This window comes from Fonsecaea erecta (genome assembly GCF_001651985.1).
Source record: "Fonsecaea erecta strain CBS 125763 chromosome Unknown Scaff2, whole genome shotgun sequence".
NCBI classification, from domain to species: Eukaryota; Fungi; Ascomycota; class Eurotiomycetes; order Chaetothyriales; family Herpotrichiellaceae; genus Fonsecaea; species Fonsecaea erecta.
Genome location: NW_017387245.1, coordinates 2,190,296 through 2,207,593, shown reverse-complemented (window position 1 = coordinate 2,207,593; position 17,298 = coordinate 2,190,296). Strand labels below are relative to the sequence as shown.

The 17,298-nt window shown below is 52.9% G+C and overlaps 7 protein-coding genes across 7 annotated transcripts; 2 read left to right on the top strand and 5 right to left on the bottom strand.

The window, feature by feature from the left end:
- Positions 1 to 273: 273 nt before the first annotated feature.
- AYL99_02554 (hypothetical protein) lies at positions 274 to 3,708 on the bottom strand (the record flags this gene model as incomplete). The annotated part of the gene is made up of 1 exon (XM_018834070.1): positions 274 to 3,708. One exon carries the CDS (start codon positions 3,706 to 3,708, stop codon positions 274 to 276), a length of 3,435 nt encoding a protein of 1,144 aa, XP_018696694.1.
- Positions 3,709 to 4,383: 675 nt separating this feature from the next.
- AYL99_02553 (hypothetical protein) lies at positions 4,384 to 5,073 on the bottom strand (the record flags this gene model as incomplete). The annotated part of the gene is made up of 2 exons (XM_018834069.1): positions 4,384 to 4,825; positions 4,898 to 5,073. The coding sequence occupies 2 exons, from the start codon at positions 5,071 to 5,073 to the stop codon at positions 4,384 to 4,386; spliced, it is 618 nt and encodes a 205-aa protein (XP_018696693.1).
- Positions 5,074 to 5,843: 770 nt separating this feature from the next.
- AYL99_02552 (hypothetical protein) lies at positions 5,844 to 7,754 on the bottom strand (the record flags this gene model as incomplete). Its single annotated transcript, XM_018834068.1, has 2 exons — positions 5,844 to 7,611; positions 7,663 to 7,754. 2 exons carry the CDS (start codon positions 7,752 to 7,754, stop codon positions 5,844 to 5,846), a joined length of 1,860 nt encoding a protein of 619 aa, XP_018696692.1.
- Positions 7,755 to 8,250: 496 nt separating this feature from the next.
- On the top strand, positions 8,251 to 8,493 carry AYL99_02551 (hypothetical protein; the record flags this gene model as incomplete). The annotated part of the gene is made up of 2 exons (XM_018834067.1): positions 8,251 to 8,315; positions 8,379 to 8,493. The coding sequence occupies 2 exons, from the start codon at positions 8,251 to 8,253 to the stop codon at positions 8,491 to 8,493; spliced, it is 180 nt and encodes a 59-aa protein (XP_018696691.1).
- Positions 8,494 to 8,656: 163 nt separating this feature from the next.
- On the bottom strand, positions 8,657 to 10,474 carry AYL99_02550 (hypothetical protein; the record flags this gene model as incomplete). The annotated part of the gene is made up of 4 exons (XM_018834066.1): positions 8,657 to 9,410; positions 9,492 to 10,059; positions 10,115 to 10,356; positions 10,410 to 10,474. 4 exons carry the CDS (start codon positions 10,472 to 10,474, stop codon positions 8,657 to 8,659), a joined length of 1,629 nt encoding a protein of 542 aa, XP_018696690.1.
- Positions 10,475 to 12,513: 2,039 nt separating this feature from the next.
- Positions 12,514 to 14,541, top strand: AYL99_02549 (hypothetical protein; the record flags this gene model as incomplete). Its single annotated transcript, XM_018834065.1, has 1 exon — positions 12,514 to 14,541. The coding sequence occupies one exon, from the start codon at positions 12,514 to 12,516 to the stop codon at positions 14,539 to 14,541; it is 2,028 nt and encodes a 675-aa protein (XP_018696689.1).
- A 150-nt stretch (positions 14,542 to 14,691) lies between these two features.
- On the bottom strand, positions 14,692 to 16,685 carry AYL99_02548 (hypothetical protein; the record flags this gene model as incomplete). Its single annotated transcript, XM_018834064.1, has 10 exons — positions 14,692 to 14,750; positions 14,802 to 15,096; positions 15,158 to 15,196; positions 15,263 to 15,468; positions 15,526 to 15,631; positions 15,687 to 15,854; positions 15,904 to 16,112; positions 16,160 to 16,330; positions 16,387 to 16,446; positions 16,505 to 16,685. 10 exons carry the CDS (start codon positions 16,683 to 16,685, stop codon positions 14,692 to 14,694), a joined length of 1,494 nt encoding a protein of 497 aa, XP_018696688.1.
- Between the last annotated feature and the right edge of the window lie 613 nt (positions 16,686 to 17,298).

The window sequence follows — 17,298 nt, the reverse complement described above, 5'->3', positions numbered from 1 at the left end:
AATGAAACCCCGAAGCTATCAAATCAGGCTCTGATGAGTTAGCCACGCACACAAATGAAGTCTTGAGACCGTTCCAGTGCCACCAGCACCACCGTCCGCGCCAACGCCGTGCATGCACACTTGGGATTCTCGGACCTGTTTTCCATATCCAATGTTATATCCGATTCAGCACAAAATTATCCAGCGCCGATATTCACCAAGTGAACCTGTAGTCGCCTATCCATGCAATCAATACCCGCACAGTATTTCTGCGTAACCGTATCGTTGAATCGTTCATAAAATTTCGTCATTCATCATACTCAAACCTTCCAGTTCAAGGGGGTTGGCGCCAGTAGCTCCGGAAATAAGACTTTTGACAGCTTGGACAGCGGATTTCGTAGCAGTTGCCATGGAGGTCCTGCCATCATCGACGAACCCATCTGACCATCCCAACCACATTCCGACAACTTTCCAGATGGCCACTATCAGTCTCCACACCACATTGGAGGTCATCACCACAGGCGCAGTGAGCACATCTCCCAGGCGTGCACCGAGGGTCCATCTCCAGAGCATTGTCGGAAGTACGAAAGGAAACTCTGGCTCTGGCTGAGTTGGCCAGACGTACCTTTCCGCATAGAGCGGCCTCGCGTAGATCTCTGCGAGGAGGCATTCGAGGATGTACCATATCCAGATGGAGAAGGTGAGATATCCCAGCCATGTTGGACTACCAGGAAGAAGGTCGATCAGCTGATTGCGGCGTCTGTTGTCTTGAGATGCTGTTCGCGGATGGAACAGGAGGGGAATGGGAAGAGTGAATGTTGTGTATGCGATGGGAAGGTCCATGAAGGACGAGATGGTGACTGGCCCTCTTTGGCCAGAGGCTCGGTCTGGATCCTGGACAGCCACGAGCGTCTGTGTTTGTAGATCCGATTCTTCTAACGACAACGGTGGTGAGTGAGAGACTCTCTGCTCCAGCCTGGCGATGCCCTTTTTAGCTTCATGCAAATTTGACATCAGTCTCTCCATCCGACTTGTCAAATGACCAATAAAGGCAACCTCAGATGCAGATGAATTATCCTCATCTAAAGTAACAGGAGCTGTCAATCTGTTCCTCTCTTTCAGAGCCAGGACTTCCTCCGCAGTACCAGCTTTGATGAGGCTGGTCAGGTCCGCAGTGATGTCTGCAGCGTCGGTGAGGAGGTCTTCAAAGCTCTGGATAGTGGCGTCGCCCAGGTTCAGCGTGTCATTCTCGTCTCGAGAAGTATCTGTGATATCGTGTGATGCCAGCCGCTTCTGTTTGGCTTCGTTCAGAACATTTGTCAGAGCACTTTTGGGGAGAATGACCTCCTCCTTCCCCAGACCAACTTTTGACTCTGGCTCCTGCATCAATGGGACTGTTGGTGGAGTATTGTCACGTTCCATGTGATCCGCTGTCATATTGTCTGTTGGGTATTCTTCATTCATTAATTCCTCCGTCTCCTCTTCGACGATCCTCGGTATCTGGATACTAGGCATCCGATCTCCGTTAGGAAGCGGTGTTTCCATCCACCCTCCTACATTGACATGAGGTGTTTGCGCATACTTGTTGACCCTCTGTGTTTGAATTCTCGACTTGACAGTGTCCGGTAAAATGGTATCCGTCCATGCGCCCACGACCCTCGGAGTCTCGGCCACTTTCCTCTTATTGTCGACATCCTCGTGATCTGCCAGTGTAGATTGAGACTTCAGGTCGTCTTCCGATGGGGGCAATGGGACTGCAGATGCATCGTCAAGAGCAACCGATAACGCAGCCGGGCTTTGTCTCGGGGTAGTGCTGACGGCCCGAGCCAGCCTCTGCAGTTGATCCAATGAATCTGGCATTGATCGCTGAGACGATTTGGATTTGTCCGTACTACTGCTTGATGACCTATACACAACAACTGGTGTGTCTGGTACCGCTTCTCCGGGATCCTTGAGGTCGATTTTGTCCTGCGGCTCCAGTGGTGCGAATTTGGGCTCCTGTGGACTGAAATTCCGAGAAGACTTCCGGACGATGACATTCGGATTCTTTTCACGGATTTCATCCAGCCTGTTTGTAGTAACAGACTTTTTGGCGAGGTCTTCAATCTCTTTTTCTCTGAGGGTATCGTTGAGGCTCGTCCGCGCCCGAACAGGTGGGCTTTCTGACACCTGGAATGAAAGACCTGTGAAATCATTCTCCCACTTCCGCATCCGCTCCATGGACCTTTGGTTTTGAATCGGAGAGGGAATGGGTTTCGGTGGAGTTTCTTGAGGAGTGGAAGACCTTTCGATGGATGGCAATGGGACATCTGCAGCTGCGGCGGCGGAGTCAATATGGGACTCGCTACGATCAGCATCTTCTCGAGCCTTTAGAGCGCGTCGCTCCGCAGTCTCTTTGCGCCATCGGGCAATGAATGAACGTGTTGCTCGACCGTCGTCCGGCCTCACAGTGGTCCCGGGAAGAGGTTCGGATACTGTCGAAGCAATGGATGCAACTGTAGGGTCTTCGGGTAGTCCCTGATCCTCGATAGTGTCGGAGGGCGTCCTGTGAGGACCAGGTCGGCCATGCGCACGTGAAAATGCTATGGTTTTTGGCACGGACGCTGGTCTCTGTAATTCGGGTTCTCCGTCGTCTTTCTTCTTCGGCCGAGTGGATTTGCTGAAGGCCACCAATCTCTCCTTTTCCCGCAGTTCTGGAGGCGTATCGCTACCATCGTCATCTTCAGAAACAGTCTTGCTGACCATGGGACGCGTTGCTCGTCTGAAGGCCTGGATCCTCTTTTGAGGGTCGAAGTCTACACTTGTGTCTGAGTACGTCCTGTGCAGCCCGTTTGTCTCCACGGCCAAAACATTGTCGAAGGAGATCGGTCCACGACTTGCGACGCTCGCGAGACCGTTCCGTCGGGGCTCCACGTTAGTCTGCTCTTCCTTGGACTTTTCTCCGAAATTGATTGGTATGTGGCTCTGTCGGAGCTTTTCCAGTCTGGCACGATCTTTCGCGCGATCAACGACATGGGGCGTCAATTTCGCAGCGAGCACCCTGTCGGTCATCTCGTTCTTGACGAAATCCAAGGTCGGGGGTTCTGAGAGACTTTCACCGCGCTCGTCCGCGGCGCGGACTGGCGATGGAGATTGAACCGGCGTAGGCTGTTGCGAAACTTCTATCGGTGCTGATTGTTCCGTGACTATTCCATCTCCTGTAGGGTCCACGTCCAAGTTTATCTCAAACGTATCCTGCTGGTCGTCGCCATTGATGTCGTCCTCGTCATCCACCTCCGTCGCAGCCAGATCCTCCTCATCCGCGATTCTTTGGTACGACTCGTGTAGACCACCAGGCGGGCTGGAGAACTCAGTAGGGCTCTGGAGGGGCGGGCCGTGTCGGGAATGCGGCGGCGTGGTCAGGCCATTCGTTCGTGCAGGGCTTGGGCTTTTCCTCGTAGAGATCTTCGGTGATGGCTTCAATTGTTTACTCGTTCGGGCCGCAGTATAGTCGAACAGGGAAGTGCGGCTCGATCTCTGCAACGTCTTGCTCGTGCCGGCGAGTGCGCGTCGAGGCTTGACAGACCCTGTCTTGACTGGAGACGGTATATGCGAGACATTCGAGAGGCGGGTGTCGTCGATCAAGCTGTCGGTGAAGAACTCCTCGCTGGGGAGAGCCCTGTGCAAGGGAGCGGTGGCCGCGTTCCGCTGGGTCGCGGAAAGAGGGTTGTTTTCTTTGTTACGTGACATGGCGCGTGCAGTCGCATGCTTCGTTGTCGCATGCTACCTCGTGCGGTTTTGCGGGTAAGCTTGTTGTGAGGCCATACGGCGAGGAGGTCCGGCGCAGCACACGCGGAGGCTAGAGTGTGAGTAGTGAATGAATGTTTGGTCCAGTGCAAACAAACACCCAAAGTGGAATGGGACTCGGATGCAAGATGCAGTAGCTTGCCTGAGGCTGGGATGCGTGGATGCGCACCGGCGTCTTCGCTTGCTGGCAGACTTCTTTGGGACAAACCCTCCCGCTGCTCTAAACATTTACGATCACGAGTTATGCGGCAGTTAAAGCGGCATGGGAGCCAGCCACTGTGTATATCTCGGTGTCTTTGGACTTTGTTTTCGCACTGCTCATCATCAGCAAGATTCTTGTCTGGTCCTAAGGACGCCTATATATTATAGCTGCTTCGCTCTAATGATAAGTGGGCTTTTGATATGCTCACCCCATATGTAGCCGCTGGCGTTCTCCTTCAGTGTCGTTGTTCATGGCTAACAAGACTGGTTCTGGTAACCAAACAGAGAACATCAACGCTCCCACCGGAAATTTATGCTGCAATGATGTGTATCGTGCACAATGAATTCGACATGCAAGGCCCCGCTGCAACACGTCGGTCAGGCACCCTAAAAGGATAACCAAGAAACTTTCTCTGCTCAACCTGCAGAAAGATACTTCCACCTCTCCCTGGCCTCGCTCTCCCGTCTCTGTTTCTCCTCTTCGCTGACCATTTCCACGCCCTGGGCGATCCTCTCATCCCTAGCCTCCACAACCTTCCTAACTTTCCAAGCCATCACCGCGACCAGACCGTACAGGACGGCGCTGATGAACTGCAGGGCAACCATAGCATCCCAAATGCCTTCACTGCCACCAGTGGCCGAGGGGCATTCGTTGCGTTGCAGCGACCCGTGCGAGTGATTTCCGACGCAGGCGCCCATGAAGAGGACGGAGCTGACGAAATGGATGATCGATAGCGTCGCGGAGAACCACAGTGCCAGTCGAGGTGGATTCACCCGGGCAAGCACGTGTAGGTGGAGAGAAGGGATGGCATTGAAGAAGGCCAGCCCTGGGATGAGGATAGGTTGGATGACCTGGCCGCTATCGGGAGGGCTGATGTTAGTATCCTTTCCAAGGGAAGGGAGGGCCAATCTGGAACGAATGGCGACTTACAAGTTCAGGTCGGTGGTCAGCGACGCAATCCATACCGCCCCCAGTGCGATCTCAATCATACTCAATATGCCGATCGCAAGCACAAACCACGGAGCGTGACCTGTCCATTTTGATGCCTTTCTCCAGCGCTCATCGCCACGGAAGGAGGCGTCCGAGAGACCTTCAATTCCAAGCATTGCAGAAGAGGCGGCTTTACGTTTAGGTGACTTGCGCTCTCATGCGGGTTGATGTTCTGAAGGTGGTCGTCGCAGCAAAGGTGGGCTGCCTTGACTTCTTGTCGAGGGTAGTCCTACAATATTGGAACTCCGCTCTGTAATTTCGTCGTCTGTCCGTCCAAGGGACAAAGACACATCGCCACCCTGCGTAGGTCACGCTATCCTATTGACTCTCCACCTCGAAGAGAGCAGGATATAGGCAACGTAGATTTGGGACAGCCTCAAAAAGGCGAAATCAATTTGTGTGATGGTGTGCGACGGGAAGAGAGGAATCCTGGTCGCTGGGGCCCCTCATGCTTTAAGGACTGACGCAGATCTCAATGTCACAGTACTAACAGTAGCGTTACCCGTATTATGTCGATCAGCGACCCCCCGAGTTCCGTCACCGTGCCGTGTGTGGGGTGGATAGAGGCCGGCCTGATCGTCGCTCGAGGCCATCTTGATTCGATGCAGGCAAACGAAGGCGAGCAAAGGCTTGCAGTTGCTTGGTCAAGGCTTCGTCGTCGGGTCTCGTGCTCCATGGGTCATGGTGCCGGAATCCGCTCTGGTGCGAATCCATACAATGGCAGACGCTGCATACAATGTCGCTGGGAACGCTAAACCCCAACGGACGCCTCTGATGCCGCCTATGATGTCCCCGCAAAGGTGGCGCACGCTCAGTATACACACGTATCTTATGCCGTAATAAGTCATGAACCCCATAGCAGTCCTCGGTCTCAACAGACACAATGTCACCCCCAGATCTCTGCAATTTTGGTGCTCAGCGCCCTGGCCACCTTCTTCCTAGGAATGGCAGACCCAAGGCGATCGCTGATCATTGCATCCCGCGCGTTGCCCTTTTCGTGGGCCTCGAACGCTTCGGCCAGAGCACGCGGTGTTGGCCAGATCTTCTGAATTTCAATCGCCTTCTCTCCAGTGACACCTCTTGTACACATTAGCATCTTGAGATAGACATCTCGAAGCGTCATGCTCTCGGACTTGTCGCACATGGCACTAAATACGGAGAATGTCATCCCAACGACCCTCTCCGGTGAAGTCTTTCTGAACCGTTCCAATAACAATGACACGGCCTCAGCCTCGAAGCTTTGGGCGGGAATGACGTTGATGTCCTTGCTCTCATACAGGCCCTTCAGGGTTCTGGTCATACGGGCAAGGTAACGAATCGTGTCGTCGAGCTTCGCCGTTTGCTTGACAAAGAAGTTGTCCACCACTTGCATACTGGCGATGGCACTCTCCAGTGCATCCCCATATTTGTCACTTTTTTCTGAAGAGATCGAGTACTCCTCAATGAGGTAAGTGACGTTCTTTATGCCTGACTTGTGCAGCCGGAATTTCTGTTCGTGGAAACGCCCGTCTTTGATGCTGCTGATGAGGTCATCCAGCCTTTTGCGCTCGAGAATGTGTTCCAACATGATTTCCATTTTGCCGCCAGCCTCGTCGCCGACGGTTGCTGCCTTGAGACTGTCGGCGTAGAGTGGATTTACTTCTGCAACCCACAAGACATCGCCCAGGGGGAGTGAGCGAATAATCGGGGTCACGCCGAGCTTCTTCAGTTCTCCAGAAATGTAATCTCGGTCCGTCGTTGTGCGGACTTCACGCATATCAAGTACCATTTTGACCTCAAAGCTCCCAGCTGGCAGGATAATGGTGTCTTCCATAGAGGAGCTTGATGTCGTCGGCCTCTCAGCAAGCTTTCCGCTTCCAAAGCCGACAGTCCTCGTCTCCGGTTCTGACTCGGGCCAGTCATTCTCAGAGACCGATAAAACCTCGACCTGATCAAAGAATTTGCGAGCTGCAAAGCCACTGAGGCCGCTGTTCTGCAGTGGAGCAGCCGAAGCTGGTTGTTTCTTTCCCGGCTCCGCTGAAGCCGATTTCGAACCTTTCACGCCACGAGTTGGTGCGGAATTTCCCTGTTTCGATTTCTTTGCCGCAACAGGTCGGCCATTGATGCTTGCCTGGATACCTTCTGCAACCTCCCATCCTTCGTCAGACAAATAATATCTCTTGGTCGGATGGCCTTTGGTGCAGACAAGCTCTTTTGACTCCAATGTTTGCATAGACTTCCAGGCCGTGAAAAACTTCGTAGGATCGCTCGGGACAGTGTAGCTCGCATCGCAGTGAGGTTGTGCAAGTTCAATCAGGTCGATTTTCGGGATAGCCTGGTTGCTTTCTCGGTCCAGGGTGCCGAGGGCCACCATCAACCCATAGGCGCCCGATCGATATTTTGGAACGTATGGTTGGGCCTTCCGCTTGCGCCGCACAGGCGAGGACTGTTCATCATCATCGCCTTGGGCGGCATCTAATGGCCCGTCTTCCGACGTCTGATTTCTCTTGCGTTTCTTCTTGGGCATAGGCAGACCATTTTGCTCGCAATGCTTTTTGAGCTTCTCCGTCAGTCGGTCGCAAAGTTTTGGACCGAGGCCGTTGAGCTGCTGAGCTTCGGATGGGTGGTTAAAGGTCAAAGGGCACGCTTTGACGGACTGATAGGCCTTCTTATAACTGTGACTGTTAGTATAACCGCATGAAATGTCAGGGGAGAGGACAGCATACACGGTATAACCTTTGCTATTCCGTTGTCTTGCTTCATCCATCCATTCTTTCAACCATTCCGCCAGCAGCGGGTTTGCGCAATCTTCGGCCATTTACACCACGATAAAAGGCTGACGCAAACCCAGTCATGGATGCTGAGAATCCAGGGCAGTGCAATACATCAAGGGTATTCTCGGCCCGGTCATGTGTTGCTATGTTGAGGGTGCAGTTGAAGCTGGAGTGGCTGCAACGACATTCCCCGCGACGCGCCCGTTCCTTCCAAACGCGTAGTCATGTGATGCTCCAAAGTGGTTATCGCATTGCCAAAATTATTATTGCAGTCTTAATTTGCCCTCCCAACTCATAAAAAGACTTCCTAAGGTCAACTTAAGAATGAGCGAGGGCACGTTCAATACTGGTCAAATTTCACCAGAGTCATCGAGAGTGGGAGAGCCACGGTCCTCACAATCGCTATACTACTGCCCTCTGACTGGCTCTCGTAAGGCAAGGCTGTCAATAGACCAGGGGCACTCTCGATCGAACGAGAGGTGGACAGACAGGAAGATATTCATCACAGGAAACGCGTCTTCGGCTGTTCATATTACCACCATGGGCCTCGCATGCCATCAACTTCCCGTATGCACGACCTTCGAAAGCTCATCCAAGACGGCTGGGTACAGCAGAGAACACAGGGCGCTGCAACCAACAGCAAAACAACGCTGGCTGAAGCTACGCAGGAGCTACGCATTTGGCATCAATGGAGAGACCGATTTCGTCAACATCGACCCGGCACAATCAGACTTTGACCATGTGAATCAGAGAGTTCACGGAGGCGGTGGAACTTCAGAGTAGGCTGGGTAGGGTCATCCTGAAGCATTGAAATCGACACCGGATGAGGAATTTAGGAGCTTCAATTGACCGAGGCGGTAGTGTAACTAAGTACGAGGAAACTCAAGTTAGATCCTCGTCGGAGGTTGGGGGCAACGCACAATCTGGTGATCACTTCTCCCTTCCGTTACCTCTTTCTTTGCGTCGGCGTGTGATGGATCCTCAAGTCCATTCCGTACGTGCGATAATTCTGGTCTTTTAACAGCAAACTAGCGTAAGTGTTCACTGCATTCATGTCGAGAGGCCTCGGTGGTGGCACGTCCGGTGCGTTGACAAGGTCCAAACAAATTCCCTCTGCCACTATAGACGGATCATAAAGGCCGGGGTATTTCACGAAGAAACTTGGATCCAGTTTCAGCACCCATCGGCCAAAATTTATCAGTTGCTGGCAATAAGCACTCGTTGCCGCTTTGGTTCGTTTTAGCGGCCCTTCGCTCCACAGGTCGTGGGCCGCTCCATAGCCTGCTGGATCGGATGGATCGAGAGTGGTTCGTAACGCGGTCTGAACAAGACCGGTTACGCTTTTGTACGACCGGGCAGCGAATCCATCTCGAATGGGGAATTCATTCTGCAGTACAAACGACTTATGCAGGTTGCGGAAGACTTGGTCGATGTCATAACCGTCCGACAGTATCAAATTGTTGCGGATACTTGGAAAGGGAATCCAGTCGATGGCAGAGAGATGGGGAAGGGCAATCTGGACAGGCGTGGGTGTATTCGTAGCGGGAATATCAGCTGAGGCTTCGGCGGTACGTGTCACTTGCCACCACAGCACCCATCGGATAGTCGTGTAGGAGTCTGTGATCTCGAGCCAGTTCTTCATGCTGGGCCAGCATTCCTCGAAAAATCCGTCAATCATGGCGTCCATCAGTTCCGGGGCCCTGTTCTCGTCACTCTTGTCAGCACCGCCGGGTCAGGAGGGAAGCTAGCCTCAGGCAGCAAAATTGAAAAAAGGCATATACCGGGTGTGTTGGCGTGCAATGCCCCCTCGTCGAAGAATGTTTATTATGCAATCCAGGTGAGCTGAAAACACAGAAGTGCCAGCCGAGCATCCCGTGTCTTTGCCATTCATCGTTGTCATGGTCGTAACAGATGAAAAATTGTTACCGAAGCAGGTGGGATCGTAGGCACTCCAGGTCTCATCACTGGCCGTAGCTGTGCCCATCAATTCCGAATCCAATGCGTCTGGGTTATCCGATGTATGCGGGAAAGTCAGAGTCGTTACGTCTTCCGAGAAATCGAATGACGAAGATTCCAACCCTTCCGCAACTTCGTCTCGCTGGCATTGTACCGTTGTACAGATTGACTGCGCTGCCTGATGTCCGAGCGAGGACGACACAGACAGTGCTAGGCTGCTGCTGTTTTGGGCGGTCGGCTCTGGGTGTTCTCTCTTCTCCTCTGGTGCCTTGTCTAGGCACCCAATGTTGGCCGTTTCGGAGTGCTCGTCATCTGGAGAATCGTCCTTGTCGTTAACCATACAGTCTGGATCTTCAGTCGACGGTTGGAGCACATCCTGATCTTGCGTTGCGGCTGTGAAGTATGTCAGCTTCCAACGTGGACCAATTCGTTCTCAGATGAGTCAAACCCTTGAGAAGGAGATGCGATGCCAAAGATTCAGCCGAAGAATTTGCTGTCGCGGCAAGGCTGAGAAGTTTACTTCGCGCTTTCTGCAATGCTCCACGGAGCTCGGCCACTTCTTTCATTAGGTCCTGTATTTGCGAGTTTGCATCCTCTCGTTGATACGATGCCACTTGCTTCTCCAAATGTTGAATATATGCGGCCCTCCGCTCTCTCGTCGTCCTTTGAGCAAGACGGTTTCGAAGACGTCTAGCACATCTCAGCATTCATCCTGGCTCCTCAATGAGCATATAGGCGAATACCTGTGGTCTTTCGCCCCTGGTGGGTCATCGTCTCCCCCAGGGCGCTCAGTGAGTTGTGCTGGCATTTTGCGTTCGATTGATTTGGATCTTCGAACATGGACCAGTACCGGTAGCCTTGATCTGAGACGATGGCGGCGACGCTACAGCCGCTATGCACAGGAGTGAAAGGGGGGAACGTACAGTTTGGTGACGAAGCTGCCCGAGGCGATGGACGTTTGGCCCTCGGCAAAGCGAGCAACCCAAATTCATATGGAACGCGATATTCAACCTCTACTTGTTTCCACTCATCACAGAACAGTCTATTAACAGGGACCTACCTACTTTTCAAGGTGCCAGACTTGTTGATCATGGCTGTGAACTGGCATTTACCCTATGTCATCCCAACTGTCTTTACTAGGTTGGCGATCTCGTGTCCAGTACCTACGGTCGTGAGCACGGAATCGATTGTAGGGACAATGACCAATAACTATGCTCTCCTCGGCCATCAACGGAAGTCTGGCTTGAACCCAGGGTCATAATTTGAGCTCTGGGAATGTTGAGAGGCCTTCGTGGACGGCGCCGAGTCTAGACAAACCAGTTGGCTTCACCACTCTCTTATTGCCCCCAAACAAAGGTGCAGAAATTTGGACGTGAACCAAGACAGAACAAAATCAATGGAAAACGAGCATCGCATGGCTTCGAAATAGAGCTTTGACACCGTTCGTCCAAAATTCCCTTCCTCATATAGCCTGCAAGACAGGTCTGGAGATATGGTGTCACTGGGCGGTGACACATCACTGCCCGCGACCCAACCATGGTACATTTGGACTCTGTGAGGCTGGTGCACGCAAGGACCACATATACCTTCTATGTTCGAAGATGGGATGGGTGCTTTCCTTGTCCCATGCAGTTCTCTATGCCTGGTGTTCGCGTGGAGATCATTCTGTACCCACTATAGCGATCTACAATTATCAGTTCATGTGTCTTCGGTCCGTGGCCTTTCGGTAAACTTTGGGTGATTGTACAAGATGATTTAGATGTACACTCATGTGTCGTCTGGACATCCCTGAAGCAATACTTCGGATGGATCTCCATATGTGCCTATACTTCAGAACTCCTCCAGACTGCAGGATGACAACAGAGTCAGGGACGCCGAGTCATGTGTACTCTACTTGCATTTCTCGGGGGGATGTCAGTCAGTATTGTGTGACGATGCGCTGGGACGCTCGACCTGTAAGTGGTCACATATTACTTCAGATCCTTTTAGTCACACTCGTCATGTCTTGACGTCGAGAGTTGTGAGCCAGGAATGTTGCGCTAACTCAAGTGTGCAGCCTGGACAAACACTTTGTTCTTCGAGTTCGACTTGTGTGGAGCACGTTGCTCCGACCTTTACGAATACCTGGTTGGCCAATGTGTCTCCCTCGCCCTCGATTCGTATTCCTTCATTTCGCATTCTCATCACCGAGTTGGTGGTGGAGGTCGTCAACGAGATATTGTGTCTTACTTTGTCGAATTCGGTGCCCTTTGGAGGGACTACATTTCTCAAGCTCTCAGCCACGGCTCAAGCTGCACTGAAACCATCTCGATGTCATATCCCTTTGGATAACTATTGTTATGATCCTCGGCAGTGACTCAATTCGGTTAGCCGTCGATTTCCACCTCAAGGCTTGAGGTATCGGCGATATTATCGTCTCTGAATCAACCAAAGAATCGGTTCTACTGGTCGATTTCACTTTAGATGATGTGGTAACACAAGGCGTCCGAGGAACTGGCCGAGGACAAGGACGATCATGTCAAAGTTGTCGCGACACCAAGGCCAGAACCACTCGTATGTCCTTCAAAACTGCTCCTGCGTTGAATACTGCCGCAATCACAATCAAGCGGGTCTTCTTATCAAGGACAACCGAATCATACCAGGATTATATGCAGATCATCTGATGAGCTTTACAGCCGATGTGAGGTTTCCGCGTGCTGACTACCGATCCTCTGACACATGTATTGGTTCTGATCCTTAGATATACATTTGCCTCTATCGCCCGTATAAAAACGATAGCCGAGGGACACTGGTCGACCTATTTAAGAGTGCCCTCTATTCTACCTTCTTTCTTTACCACGGACAAGAATGGCAGACGTGCTCCAGCCGATTGGCGCTGTGCCAGCAGACGTCAAGGCAGAACTCGATCTCAAGACGAAGAAGGAGCTCAACCACACCATCCCTTCCGCGGCATCGATCTTGGACAAGTACAACCAAGAAAGTGCTAAACGGTTTAGAAAGGATGGGCTGAATCAATTCATCCCAAACTCAACCCCAAAGTATCAAAGCTACTTTAGAGATATCTGGATCGACGAAAATGCCGTGGATCCGGGCGCCAATTCACTCACGGATGGATCGCGTTGTGAGGTCCTGATCGTGGGTGCCGGCTATGGTGGTCTGCTGGCGGCCGCGAGACTGATCCAGGCTGGGGTGGATGTGAACGATATCCGTCTGGTCGATGCTGCCGGTGGCTACGGCGGGACGTGGTATTATAACCGCTATCCGGGCCTGATGTGTGACGTTGAAAGTTATATCTACATCCCCCTCCTGGAAGAACTGGGGTATATGCCGAAACACAAGTACTCTTACGGACCCGAGTTGCGACAACATGCAGACAATATCGCCGACCATTTCAATCTCAGAGACAAAACCCTATTCCAGGCCAGGAGCACCGACATAACCTGGGACTCCTCGAAGAATGAATGGACTACCAGAATAGAATCGACACGCAAGGGACAAGAAGGGACTACGATATCGGTGTCGTCTCGGTTCGTGATTCTTGCCGGTGGAACAATAAATTGGCCGAAGATTCCAAGACTCAGTGGGCTGGACAGTTTCAGCGGACACAGCTTTCACACGTCGCGCTGGGACTGGGAGTACACGGGCGGGTGCGAAGAGGAGCCGGCGATGAAAAACCTGGCCGACAAGGCAGTGGGTATTATCGGCACTGGCGCCACGGCCATTCAGCTGGTCCCAGAGCTCGCCAGGTGGGCGAAACATCTGTATGTGTTCCAACGGACACCGTCGGCGGTGGACGTCCGCGGCCAATGCAAGACCGATGCCGACTGGTGGGCTCGCGAGACCCAGGGCAGACCGGGATGGCAGAAGCGCAGGCGGATGAACTTCAGCGCCTTCACGGCGAACACGACTCCCAAGCCAGAGATCGACCTGGTCGACGACGAGTGGACCAAGTTCCCGTCCTACAGTGGACTCGTCGGAGGTCCCAATGCGCCTGTCTCGGCGGACGACGCCCCCTCGTACCTGGCTACGCTCAATGAGCTCGATCTCGTCCGGCAGGAGAAGGTCCGTGCTCGGGCGGACGACATCGTCAAGGACAAGGCGACGGCTGAAAAATTGAAGGCCTGGTACCCCGGCTGGTGTAAGCGGCCGTGTTTCCACGACGAGTATCTGCAGAGTTTCAATGCTCCCAACGTGACGCTCGTCGACACCGATGGCCGTGGAGTGGACGGCCTCACGGAAGCCGGTATTGTGTTCGACGGCAAAGAGTATCCTGTGGATACCCTGGTCTTTAGCACGGGTTATGAACTCCCCCTGGGCACAAGCCCCGGAGCACGCCTACACCTTCGCGTGGTCGGGCCGAACGGCCAATCGCTCGACGAGAAATGGGACCGAGGAGTCGCAACTCTGCATGGCGTTCAGTCGAACGGCTTTCCCAACCTGTTCTGGCTGGGGCTCACGCAAACTGGCGCCACGCCGAACCAGACGGCCATGGTCGACGAGTTGGCCCAGCATATCGCCTTCATCGTCACCGAGGTCGCGAAAGGGGTCCAAAAAGATGGCCGCGGTCCGAGTCCCGGTAGCAGCAGCAGCAGGAGCAAGTTCGCCTTTACCATCGAGCCCACCGTCGAGGCAGAGTTCGCTTGGACCCAGCGGATCGTTGCCGGCGCCGCGGCATTCATCGCCATGTCCAACTGTCCGCCCAGCTACTTCAACGGCGAAGGCGACCTCTACCGACTCGCGGCTTCTGGGCCGGAAGCCCTCGCAAAAATAGCACGGGGAGCCATGTGGGCGAAAGGGTACGAGGATTGGTTGCGAGTCCTCGAAGCCTGGAGGAGTGATGACTTCCGAAAAGACCTGAGGATAGAGACTTTCTAGTGGTTCAGACTTTGGTATTAGTCTGCAGGCGTAGCACGCTAGATTGAGCATCAATAGACCCCCGTCATTGGCTGTTCTGGCTAGATCAATCTGACTGAGTCCGACGAAGTTTCCATTAGAGCTGTTTAACATTGACAGACTCGTTATCATTCAGAGTTCTCTCCCCGGACGTAGCGTGAACGACACCGTGGGCCCCGACTTCTTGACATCTAGCACGTGTCAATGATGTTACACGAGTCCAGAATTCAATTGCCACTTACTAAAATGGTCCAGCAGCTCGAAGTTCTTCTCCATTTCCTCAGGCCGCTCGAGATGCATGTCGAAAAGATAGACCAGTCTCGCGATCGTGAGGTAGATCTCCTGATACGCCATCTTGATGCCCGGGCACTTGCGAGGCCCCATCGAGAACGCCCAGTAGCAACCTTTCGCCGACGTGATGTCATTATCGTCCGTACTTCCGTCGTTCGTGAGGTATCGCTCTGGTCGGAAAGTCTCTGGCTCCGGAAAGTACTTCTCGTTGTACGCCAGCGCCCACCAGCCGACTGCAACGTCGATCTAGACCTTGTGTCAGTTTCATTGGACAGAGCTGCCACGGAGGAATTCCTGCTTAGCTTACGCCTTCTGGTATGTACTCGCCATTCACGGTTTCTCCGCCCTGTCGATTAACTTTAGTAGGCTCTCAAAAAAGATGCTAGTCTGACTCGCGTGGGAAGCCTCTCACCTTCAAAGCCGTCCTCGGGAGAACACCAGGCCCTGGGGGTGCCATGCGTAGCGCCTCGTCGACACAAGCTCGTAGGTAGACACAACTGGTAAGCTTCACGCCAGATTTGATCTCGTCGACGCTATTGAATTTGCTGTCGAGTTCCTGACGCAGGTTGCTCATACACTCGGGGTATTTGAGCAGGTAGAAAAGTGTGGCGGCCATGCCTAGGGGCTCCAGTCAGATAGATCAGATCCGCAGAGATCAAGCTTTGGCAGTCTCACCTGTAGAACTCGTGTCGCTCCCACCCACGACCAGCAACACTCCTTCCGAGAAGAGGGATGCGATCGGTAGCGGCTTGCCTGTTTCTGCATCTTTGGCATTGAGGAGCTTTTTCACGAGTTATTGACACGGTCAGAATCGAGGGCGTTGATCCAAAACATACATGATGGAAAAAGTCTCTGCGTCTTCCCGCAGCAGGGGTGGCTTCCGCAGCAATTCTGTTTTGCACCACACCGGCCACGTAGGCTATGAACTTCGTTCGTGTACGTAGCAGTCGGGGAAATAGGACGTTGATCAAGCCACTCCTGTAGATCCAAGGTACGATCCCGCCCTGGCTGGATGAGTGACGGGGCTTTTGTGATAAGATATGAATGTCTTACCAGCAATGTGGAAAACACCATGGAATCGATCAAGTCCAGCACATATCGTAAGGAAGGGTTGGTCAACATGTCAAAGCTCTTGCTAAAGACAACCTCTCCCATGATATCGTAGGCCAGATAGTTCAGCCACAGCGACATGTCCTTCGCCTTTTCTGTCGAGGGGCTGATCAGCTGTTTGCAGAGGATGTCGATCTTCTCAATCATGAATTCTGCCAAAATGAGCAACTCAATTTCCATCACGAACGGAAATGCCAACCTTCAGCATCTCGCAATGCCGACTCCGAGAACCCTTGCGAAAGGATCCTCCTCTTCTTCATAGCCTTCTCCGTCAGTGGCTCACTGAATGTGCTCTGCGCGTCCGGGTCACTAGAGGCGCCCACGGTTGTTGCGTCTGCCTTTCGAAAGTTGCGCTTGAAGCCATATATATCTACACAATCTCAGCCCACTATGATACTAGTAGTACTCACTGTGTTTCGGACTCACCTCGAAAAGCCTGAGGCTCGTTGAAGGCCAAGGAATTCGGACTGTAACGAACCATGGGGCCTGACCAGACAGATCAGCAAGTTCGTAGCCTCAGCCACTGCACTGGAGCGAAGCATACCATATTTTTCATGTAGATAAAGGAAATGAAGATGTCTACGTTCCCGCACGCCAATGTAGAAGTCATACAACGGGCTGACCTTCATGTACCAAGGACCTGGGTACCGTGCCAGCGGGTGAAAGTAGAGTCGATAGATGAATATGGCCACGATGCTGAGGAATGCCAGCAGAAGTAATGCCATGGCGACCTGTCCTGTGCCAGGCATGCATGACTTGACATTGATGAGCAGCTGATGGACCTGTGAAGATACCATGGTCGACGTTGAGAAATGTATGCTAGCAAGCGAGCTGATGCTGTGCAACCACGAACATTGCGGAGATCGAGACGCATCTTGATACTTATCAAACAAAGCAACCGAGCTGTGTGGTCGGGCTCCTCTTGACGGCACAGCCCGAGGTTGAGCATAGCACTCGCCTGTCCGAACAAGCACCCCCCAGGTTGAACATAATTAGTGGGGATATGCCAATGTAGGTAGTATGATGCTGTGCGTTTAGTGCGATCTGGTGCTGACGGGGACATATCTGACAAACAAAGTCTGGGGAACACGGGGATTCCTCAGGGCTTTGAGACTCCTGCATCAGAGCACGATGCTCCTTGCAATGGGCCGGAGAGTCTCCCCACACGGACTACCCTGTCAATCACCCAAACCTCACTGGACAGCCGATGTTGCCTTTCATGCACCAGATATGATCTGGGCTGTTCAGGCGTTCTCTGCTTGGCTGCGACAATTCGTGCACATATTTCATGCCTCGGCATCGAGGCCGTGAAGTGTCTAGCACGTTGGCATCCCCCTA